Source organism: Helianthus annuus, chromosome 13 (genome assembly GCF_002127325.2).
Source record: "Helianthus annuus cultivar XRQ/B chromosome 13, HanXRQr2.0-SUNRISE, whole genome shotgun sequence".
Lineage (NCBI taxonomy): Eukaryota > Viridiplantae > Streptophyta > Magnoliopsida > Asterales > Asteraceae > Helianthus > Helianthus annuus.
In genome coordinates this window covers 57571653-57582705 of record NC_035445.2, presented here as the reverse complement: position 1 = coordinate 57582705, position 11053 = coordinate 57571653, and the positions used below count along the sequence as shown (strand labels likewise).

General features: G+C 36.5%; 1 protein-coding gene across 2 annotated transcripts; it reads right to left on the bottom strand.

Annotated features, from left to right (window-relative positions):
* Positions 1-1026: 1026 nt before the first annotated feature.
* Positions 1027-5297, bottom strand: LOC110897927 (protein EMBRYO DEFECTIVE 1674). 2 transcript variants are annotated; one of them, XM_022144662.2, is made up of 6 exons: positions 4981-5295; positions 4753-4875; positions 3100-3261; positions 2924-3000; positions 1763-1979; positions 1027-1664 (listed from the first exon to the last, which is right to left on the bottom strand). In XM_022144662.2, exons 3-6 carry the CDS (start codon positions 3154-3156, stop codon positions 1167-1169), a joined length of 849 nt encoding a protein of 282 aa, XP_022000354.1. In that variant the 5' UTR covers positions 3157-3261; positions 4753-4875; positions 4981-5295; the 3' UTR covers positions 1027-1166. The 2 variants fall into 2 exon arrangements, with proteins under 2 accessions (XP_022000354.1, XP_035837797.1); XM_035981904.1 differs by lacking the exon at positions 4753-4875 and having other exon boundaries at positions 4981-5297.
* Positions 5298-11053: the final 5756 nt, after the last annotated feature.

Sequence of the window (11053 nt, the reverse complement as noted above, 5' to 3'; positions counted from 1 at the left end):
TTTAAGCAGGAGCTTGGCTTTCTGCAACAGCGCTACGTGGTTCTTTGTGATAATCAAAGTGCCATTCACCTTGCTAAGAATTCTACGTTTCACAAGAGAACAAAACATATTGATGTGAAGTATCATTGGATTAGAGATGCTCTTGAAGACAAGTTGTTCAAACTTGATAAAGTTCATACCGATGATAATGGTTCCGATATGTTGACAAAATCTTTGGCAAGGGAGAAGTTGAAGATATGTTGCTCAATCGCCGGGATGGCGAACTCTTCCTCATAGGCCAAAAAGGGGGAGAATTGTTGGGTTTTTGGGCCAGTGAGGAAGCCCAACAATTATTTTTATGGCCCACTCTTATGTTTTGTGTATGGATAGAAGGAGTAGCAGGGGTTTCATTAAAAACAACACCCTAACAACACACACACAAAGTCACACAAAAGAAGAAGCAATTTCCGTCACTTTAAAACCTAGCTGCAGAGGTCGTCGTTTTCCCGGATATTGAACCGTTGGATCGCTCTGATTTTTAGACACAGTCATTACAACATCAGGACGACCTTATCCAACGGTCAGTTTGTCTTAATCACGTCTGGAAGTCTGTCTGCACAGCCTCTGTTTGCTGCAGAAAATTTTTGATGATATTCCTTCTTTTGACTTTGTATTTGATTCCATATGCTTGATGTTGTTGATTCCAAGTGTATGATGATTATTGTATGCCTCTAGTACACCTAGGGAAGACTTTGTATTACTCTAATTGGTGATAGTGGATTTGAAGCGGCTCTAGTAGTCCCGTGGTTTTTACTCTCCTTTCATTAGAGGTTTTCCACGCTAAAATTTGGTGTTCTTGTTATTATTGTTTTCGGGTTGTTTAGATTGTAGTTGGTATACCCAATTTGTTTGCATCCTCGTAGGTTCATTCAATTTTGGGAAAATTCTTGGTCAAACGAAGTTTGCTTCCGCGTTTGTGTTTACCGTTTGTAACCGGGTTTCGCGTTTTTTTCCCATCATCTCTTTCTCTCTCTCTCTCTCTCTCTCTTCGTCCAAAAGATGTTCTTTCTAATTTCAGATATTTATAAATATTAGATAAAATACAACTCTACTTACACAATGCTTATAAAAAAAACTGCTTACTGGATCATGTTCCTCAGCATATAACCTTTGATCACTCATCAACTTCAAGTGTTTTCTCTGTTTCGCCTGGACCTTAGGGGATATCTTCTCAGTAATATCCTCGACTGTTTTTCATAGGTTATATTGTGTATTTCATCCGGCATAAAACCATCTTCAATTTCTTCAGATTTTATCATGTGTGAATCAACTGCAATCTTACTATCTTCTCCAGTTATCTTCTGAGTTAAATTTGACAAAGAAACATCATCTTCATTGTGATCAGCTTCGGTTTCTATAGAGTTCCTGGAGATCTTCTCGACTGACGGAACACTTTGATTAAGAATCTTTTCAGTATGTTTCATGATATCTCCGAAAATAATACTGTTTAAAGCACAAGAATCAGTTCCTGACATCAATAAGTGGCGTACATGAGTGACTCGAAGATCATCGAAAGACGCAGGCAAGGATTGTTTTGTTATATCGTCGTCACATCTATCATGGGAAGATTTAGAGGCATAATCTTCCCAGCTACACGGAAACCCAGAAAGGAAACTATCACAGACCTGTGAAAAAACTGTGATATGAGGCCTGACTCCGATTAAAAACAAGCTTTCGTACAGTAAATGCGGATAAGAATTATAAAACAAAGAGGTGATGATACCTCAGGTGAGAAACCGTAAGAGAGTGTTCGTGACTTATTTATACAACCACTTATCCGGATGATGATGCCATCTACTGATTCAAGAGTGTTGTTATCATGCCTCTTGGCAATTGCTGCAGAACCATAAACTTGAACTCCGTCGTCAATAATGTTAACATTCTGCCTCTTGTTGGTTGATGGAGAGCCAAAAAGTCGCATTCCCCGTGTTCCGAATGTCCTGAGGTATTAAAAATTACAGTATGAGTATAACAAGCAAGACCTCCAATACTCTTGAGATTACTAGAGATGTTTCAAATGAGTTAATCTTTTTGGATATATCATTATACATATATTTAGATGGGGAATTGGCCTGTAATAATCCCAACTAGAGGTCATTGGCCATTGCAGTCCCACCTTTGAATATTCCCCCCACCAGTCCCACCTTTCACCTATTTTTCCTACACCGGTCCCCGTTAAAAAAAAAAAAAAAAAAAAAAAAAAAAAAAAAAAAAAAACTTAACGGAGTTAAGCTTTTTTCCAAATTACAAACATATTTTTAGGGCTTTTGATTAGAACGGCGATACAAGTCCATTGATGTAAAACTTACCTCGAAATGGTGCTCCAAATAACTTGATTTTTGTTAATTGGAAATTTAAACACCCGAATTGAAGCGTCGTTTTCATCGTTTGGAGCACCGTTTCGAGGTACGTTTTACATCAATGGACTCATATCGTTGTGCTGATCAAAAGCCGTAAAAAAACTGGTTGTAATTTGGAAAAAACATAACTTCGTTAAGTTTTTTTAACGGGGGACCGGTGTAGGAAAAATAGGTGAAAGGTCAGACTGGTGTGGGGAATATTTAAAGGTGGGACTGTCAATGGCCAATGACCTGTAGTTGGGATTATGGGATTATTACAGGTCAATTCCCCTATTTAGATGGAAGTTCTGTGTGATGGTGTAATAAATATTTGGTATAACGTGACCTAATAATACCCTTGTTCCCCAAATTTAATCAACTTATCGCAATGACAGATTGAACTTTAGAATCATCCTATACATGATCAAAGTTTCTCTAGAAACATAAATCCAAAACTCAAATTAAGGCTTCCTACTTGATCATCAGATGTAATGATAAACTAATTAAAATTTACAGGAAATCAATAAGAAAAATAAACCCCTTACTCTCGGTTAACAAAGCCTCCAACGCCCAATTTGGGCTCCTTTTCGACCTTTATCAGCCACCATTGGTGCAAGAAAACCTACAAAGATGGGCGGAGCTCATTAAAAACACACATAATATGCAATGGTAAGTGGTAAAAGATAGAATTCAGTTAAAAAAGATTGATGTATGAACGTACTGATTTACGCTTTGATGAAGAAATGGGGGTTTTGGATTCGCTGACAAGGTTAGGCATCAGGATAGCTGGCAGACTCCCCAAATTTCAAGTTATTGGCTTCGCAGGATTATAATATAAAACTGGATTTTTTTATCCGAACAATCTCAAGTAGAATTTAAAATCCTGCATATAATAAATTATAGAGTTAAATGCCATTTTAGTCCCTACGGTTTGGTCCGTTTTGCCATTTTAGTCCCTACGGTTTGGTCCGTTTTACCATTTTAGTCCAAAGGTTTCATTTTCGCCTGTGGGTCCAAAAAGGTTTCACTGTTGCCAGTTTAGTCCATTGGGTTAACTTCATCCATTATTTATGTTAACGAGAAGGGCAATTCGGTCATTTTATATGGCATGGCTGAATTGCCCTTCTAGTTAACAAAATTACATATAAAAGGACCGAATTGCCCTTCTCGTTAACAAAAAAAATGGATGAAGTTAACCCAGTGGACTAAAATGACAATAGTGAAACCTTTTTGGACCCACAGGTGAAAAATGATACCTTTGGACTAAACTGGCAAAACAGCCCAAACCACAGGGACTAAAATGGCATTTAACTCTAAAATATAATACAAAATGTTGAAGATGATAGTTTCGTATGAAGCATTATCTTAAGGATTCATCAAGATGTTTCAAAATCAGTGTAAGACACTAAGAACCATTAGCGATAAACATTAAACAACCTCTTTATGATCACATTCACCATAAGTATCGCCGGTTAGCCGTATACACATAAACATACTCTCAAACGAATGTTTATCACATCTCAAAACAACTAAGCTCGTATTTGTAGTACAATTATAATTAAGAACATAACTAAAACCTTATTAGCTAGACCAAAAGAAACATAGCAAAAATTCATCTTTAACTAATGCAACCCTTGAAGATAATGACTAGTAATCAAACTTCATATATGTGAGCAAACAGGAATTAATAGACATAAACATCAACTAACAAGTAATTTAGCTTGATTACTTGAGAAAGACCAGATTTAGACTAATATAAGATATCTTAAATGAATATGCAGTACTTTTTTTAATAAGTTTAATCTTTTGTTCTGGTGACTCAATGACTTGCAACCTATACAAACATTTAAATTAAAGAATATCTCCAATCTCCAGAAATAAACCATAACTAAGACCTAATTCTGGTAACAAAATACATTACAAATTGTTCAAAGTAATCTCGAAACATAGATATTAAGTGAGCTAATCATAACCTAACTTTCAATTTCTCATTTATTATTAGTATTATTACCCAAAACACAGATGTTAACTAATCATAATTCATAAATATCACATAAGTTAATTATTAAAAACCCAAATCCCCAACCAGAGAAGAGTCAGTAACACACAAAAGATATCAAAAAAAGAATCCATGTTTTCACCTGGGCAATTGATCGAACACCTCAAGATAAAACAACTGCAACCCACAACCAAAACTCTTTGGAGAAAATGCTCTAACAGGCATTTATTAACCTAGTTATACCTCAAATTAAGAGGCTTAAATAGGCAAATCTTATAGAAGTAGCTAGGTTCTTGTGTCGTATGTTGATGATATTTACCAAATCACAATGTATAAGTTGAATAAAAGAAGTGAATGAGAGAACATAACAAGTACCTTAATTGATTGATGGCGGATGTATCAATATGAAGAGTGATAGATGAAATAGTGACGATAAAGCCTATTTTAGGTTTTCTTCTTATTGTGCCCAAATCATCAAGAACCCAATTTCGGTTTTGGCTATAAATTAAGAAGTAAACGGTAAATTTAAATTCCAAACTATGCACAGTTTCGGAACGGGTCGGGGGTTCAACGGTTTTAGTGTAAGACATTCTAGACTTTCACCTTGGGCAGGCAAGAAAGCCTTTCAAGCTATTGTGCAGGTCGCCATCTCCAGTTCGGGAAAACTCGCCGCCCAAACGAAACGGGTTGCCGCTGTTAGATCTACCCGGACTTCAAACGAAACGGGTTTTCGTCGTCGGATCTACCCTTGCATTGCTCCAAACAAAACGGGCTGCTTGGTCGTCGGATCTCCTAGCTCTCGAAGGAATAGGGTTGTCGTCGTCGTCGGGTCTTATATCTCTCAAACCCAAACCCGGAATTCAGCCCAAACACACGTAATCGGACGGCGAGGTGTTGCTTGAATATAGGATCTGACCCGTTTTTCAAATGGATGACGAAAAGATGGATGACGTTGAAACTAACCCACTGCTAGTGCCACGGCCCGTAAGTTTTCCAACCTCTTTTAAAATTTAAATTATTACTAATTAAATGATTATCATTGGTGGCTTAGGATATAATAGGAAGTTTATTTGGCTAAGAAGGCTAGTAAGTAATCTTGATCATCCATTTATTTAATCAAGGGCTAAGATTAAGGTGGTGTTTGTTTTTCCTGAAAAGGTCTTCAGAACCTCTTATGTCTGCTCCGCGCAAACCGCGCGCAGACCTTTGGGTCTGAAGACTGTTTGTTTTCTTGAAAACCTTTCATTAAAAAAAGGTCTGCAAGACCACTTCTTGGTGTAAACATGGACCAATGTCTTCATGGGTCTGCAGACATCTTCTTCTTCACAAAACCCTAGCACCTCTTCACCCCTTCTCCTTCACCCCTTCTCCTCCACCCACCGTCCGCCACCACCTCTACCTCCGCCGCCCCACTCCAGCCGACACCCACTCTCCTCCACCACTCTAGCTTCTCACCTCTTCTCCTCCACCACCTCTCCTCCACCACTCAAGTTGCCACCGCCGCCTCCACCACCGACTGTGGTTTAACCACCACCACCCTCATCTGCCTCTTCACCTCTCCCAGCCGTCCCTTTTCTTCTCTCCGCCTCTCCCTCCGTCGCCCGGCCTCCTCACCGTCGTCAGCCACCTCAATGGTTTCACGAACAGGTGTGTATTTGATTAATTTGTTATGATTTTTGTTGAAATTGAAAGGATTTTGACGGTGTAATGGTTTCACAAACAGGTGTGTATTCGATTAATTTGTTGAAATTGAATTGATTTGAAGGTAAAATGAATAAACATGTTCCTTTTCATCTACTTTTCTTAGTTCTTCCTCTCGAAAAAACCCTGAAACAACACAACCATTCCACTGTTCATCTTTTTTTCCTCTTAATTTTGAAATTCTTGATAATTACATACTACAAACAATCTTCTTCTTGCAGACTGCAGAGGTTTGGTCCACCTCTTCTGTTACAGATGTCTGCAGATGTGGTCCGCAGACTTCAGATATTTTACCTCAGAAAAAATAAACAACACCTAAATGATGGAAATTGAAGGGAAGAAAAGAGGCGCGTGGGTTTGTTTATGGACATTCTAGTCAATCCAAGGCAATAGTTTCTCTCTCCTCCAATCCCCCCCCCCCAATTTTTTAAACATTAATAACTCTTTCATACGATATTATTTTTTTTATAAAAATTGCACCAAAAAAAACAAGCGTTTTTTTTATCTTTAAAACGAGTATACTATTGCTATATTTTCGATTTTTTTTTTGAAAACCCAGTTGCGTAAAACGCAATGGAAAAAACCCATTTGTGTAAATCGCAATGGAAAAAATGACATTTTTCTAAAACGCAATGCACCAAAAATACAAGGAAATGTCTTATTTGTAAAACGCAATTGCCAGAAAACACAAACAAATGTCTTATTTCTAAAACGCAATGGCCAGAAAACACAAAGAAATGTCTTTTTTCTAAAACGCAATGGCCTATAAACACAAAAGAAAGTGTTATTTCTAAAACGCAATGGACTAAAACACATAAAAATAATGTCGTATGAAAACATTTCGTTATTTCAAATCAATATCTCCGTTTTCAGCAGTCTCTTGTACCTGATTTATGTGGTCGAATGAATGACATGAGTGGTGGTTGATAGCGGTGGGAGTGGATGGTGTTGGTTTTCGAAGGGTGATGGGTTGCCGGTGGTTGTCAGATGGTGGTGGTGAGGGGTGTGGGTGACGGGGGCAGTTAGTTATGAAGATAGGGTTTGGTTGGGTTGGGTTGGGTTGGGTTGGGTCGGGAGAAGAAGATGAATGGTGATAATATTGTTTCTACTGGAATAAAATACCCTTCCCACTTGTTTTTCTAATTTACCACGTGTAAGGCTAGGATTACTTCCTATCCTTTCTATCAAAATTAAACTTCCTATTTGATCTTTACCCTATCATTGGTTATCGTTTTAGCTAGCCCATTAAATTATTGGTAATTACATGATTATATTTGATTAAAGATAGATGACGTTGAAGCTAATTGTATTTGAATAAAGTTTTATGTTTAAATTATTGCTAATTACATGATGTTAATTGTTTAACGGTCCCTTATTTAAATTTTTGAATTATGTTATGCTATTCACAACTTAATTACTTATGTTGTTAGTTGTTTAGATGTAAAGATTATGTTAGGATTATATTAATTGTTTAACGGTCCCTTGTTTTATTACTTATGTTGTTAGGACTGTCGGGGCGGTTCCGTTATATAATAACGGAATGATATATAACGAGTGATGGGCCATCGCCGGTATAAACATTAACGCGTTATATTTTCAACGAAGTCCGTTTTCGTTATTATCTTCACTCGTGATGGTTTGGTTTTGTGAGTTGAATTGTTGGTTGGGGGAAAATTGTTGGGTGTGGTGATGAGTGATGACCACCCCCACTAAAAAAGGTTGTGAGTGATGGAAAAATGGTCGATGACATAGCGGAACTTGATTGGTGCTTGTGAGTGATAAATTCTATCACTAGTGAACCACCCCCTCCCCTTAGTTGTCTAGTTTTATGAAATGTGTAGGTATATGTATTAAGGTATTCACAACTTATTTAATTATGTTGGTAATTCTCCTATATATTCTCCTATATGTTAATTTCAAATGAAATGAACAGTGCACTATCATATAATAAAATACTGAGTAAACTGTCATTTTGGTCCTTGTGGTTTGGTCAATTTTGCCACTTAAGTTCAAAACTCAAACTTTTTGCATCTGAGTCCCTGTGGTTTCAGTTTTATTGCCATTTTGGTCCAAAAATGAAATCATGTCATATTTGTCTTATAAAATCCTGTTATTTTGTCATTTTCCGCAGGGGCAAAATGATCATTTCTTTTTTATAAATAAATACCATATTTTATAAGACAAATATGACCTGATTTGCCTCTGAGAAAAATGACAAAATTGCAGGATTTTATAAGACAAGTATGATCTGATTTCATTTTTGGACCAAAATGACAATAAAACTGAAACCACGGGGACCCAGATACAAAAGGTTTGAGTTTTGAACTAAAGTGGAAAAAGTAACCAAACCTCAGCGACCAAAATGGCAGTTTACTCTAAAATACTATATATAGTTTTTTTTTTTTAGTTTTGTTATCTTAATATTATAATTGTTATTATCTCCTATACTTTTTAAGTCTAATAAGTTTGGTGTTAACCGATACTTGTATCGAAAATACCGGTTCGTCATCGGTACATGAAGGTAAAAAAACCAGCACCAGCCTGGTATATAAAACGCCAAAAGTCGGTACCGGATTGAGTTTGATAATCTTTTAGTTCGAGAAATTTGGTACTGCTACCCATTACCATTTGCTCATCCCTGATCGTAGGTACCGTACGAACACCAACGGTATCGTACAACTTTTTTTTAGTTTCAGGGGTACGGATGAGCTCGGTGCCAACTGATACCGAATCGGTATTGGTATTGAAAATACCAGTTACGATATCGGTATATGAAGGTAAAAACCGATAGCGAACCGGTACCAGGAACGCCAAACGTCAGTACCGAACTAGTACTTAGGATCTTTGGGTTCAGGAAATTCGGTACCGGTACCAATTACTATTTGCACATCTACGGGCTTCTACCGAACAACATCATTACCATACAACTTTTTTAGTTGATTTTCTTTCGGTTATTTTTTAGTGTTTTTTTCTACATTTTCTTTTTATTCTTGTCAGCGATTCCGTGTGCAATGCGCTCATAGTGATTTCAAACATATATAAACACAGACTAAATAACAAAAAAAAGTTCGCCGCAACGCGGCGACACTTTTTATAACTAGTTATGTTTAAATGGTAAGATTATGTTAGTATAAGGATATGTTTAGAACGGTTAATTAATAATACACATATGTATAAAGATATGATGTCATTCGCTTGATAATTACGAAATATATAAGTTAAAATCATGTGTTAATTAGTAATAAGTCAACGTAATATTTTTTTGTTTGTAGAAGAAGAACTAAGCTAGAATTAAAGTAAGAGTTGCGTTCGCTAATATTTTAAACTAGTATTAAGTACCCCTGCTTGCGGCGGGGGCGAGCACTGATACCACACTACTGCTAACGACCATCGACACTGAAATTTAATGCGAAGAAATTAAACCAAAACGTAAAACATAGAATAAAATAACTAAGTTGATCTAGGACTCGCGCGTTACGATGAACCCACGTCTATTTTTTCCCGTTTGACAGGTTCATCGTAATCTATATATAATATATATCATTACCACTATACAAACCATAACGCATACATTACAACAACCATTGCATCAATATGTTGCAAATTATATTTATACAAGATTTTGGCTAAATTAATTAGATTATTATAATTATAAATGATAATAACTTACAAATAAAACAACACAAATTTGAATGGATCAAACTGATTGAATATGGTAAGATAATGAAACCATTATTTGATTAGGGCACAACCACTTAAGCACAATTTACAACCATACATGAATACAAAACAGATTGAATTTGGTAAGATAATGAAACAATTATTTGACTACGGTACAACCACTTAAGCACAATTTACAACCAAACATGCATACAAATTATTTGATTAAGGTACAAACACTTAAGCACAATTTACAACCAAACATTCATACAAATGTTACAAATTCATTAATAGTATATAAATAAATTGAAGTTACAAACCACATAGCTCAAGATACACATACAAATAGCTAGGAAAACCTTAATAGCATGAAGTACAACTACCTAATGCCTAACCTTGTTTTAAATTAATAGTATACAAATATTTTAGAGGAAATAAAAGGAAAAATGATAAAGTCGATAGAAATTAAGTTTAGAGAGACATGGATTGGTCTTTGGCTGGATATATAATCTGTTACTTATGAGAGCGTAATACTGCTTGGTATTGCACAACATTAGATCCCTACTACTAACCCAAAAGAGGGTATTAGTTATCAGTTTGGTCGACATACGTTGTTTTTCGGCCCCAAAGAATTTTGTCTTATTACGGGCCTAAGATTTGGAGACCCTTGGGTAAAACCCCCCTCATCAGCTAACTCCTTCAAATCTAGGTTGTTTTCGGGTGAAAATCAAAAAATAAAACGTCTTGAACTATAAAAAAATTTGAAGACGATTTGATGAAAATTGACGAGTATGATGCCGCACGGATATGTGTTTTGTTGTTATTAGAGCTGGTTTTATGGGCACCTAGGGTAACTATTTTGAGGAGAGCATGTATTCAAATGTGTAGATAACTCGTTGTTTGTGTATAATTGCAAAATTTAAATGCCTATGACCCATGCACCTTATGAATGTCTACGGGTCGTAAGCCCTTAGATGAACACTTTAAACCCATAATTCGTAGTATCTCATTTGTTACCCTAGAATTGAATATAATATGTAATCACTCTTTTTTTTGGCCTCATATGCTAAAATCTTGTGTAGATAGCATATTCATCGCGCGCGGGACCTAGCAGACGGGTCAAGAGACTTCATGATTCATCCGATTCTGACACACCATCTTATCACTCATAAGACTTTGAGCATACCCCTTCACCTCAGGTACATCCTAATCCTATTCATGCTGAGCCCATTCATGTAGAGCCTTTAGAGGTGGTTATTCCATTAGGACCTCCTGGCCATGCTGAGGCAGGAGCAGATGCAGAGGGGCAACCAGA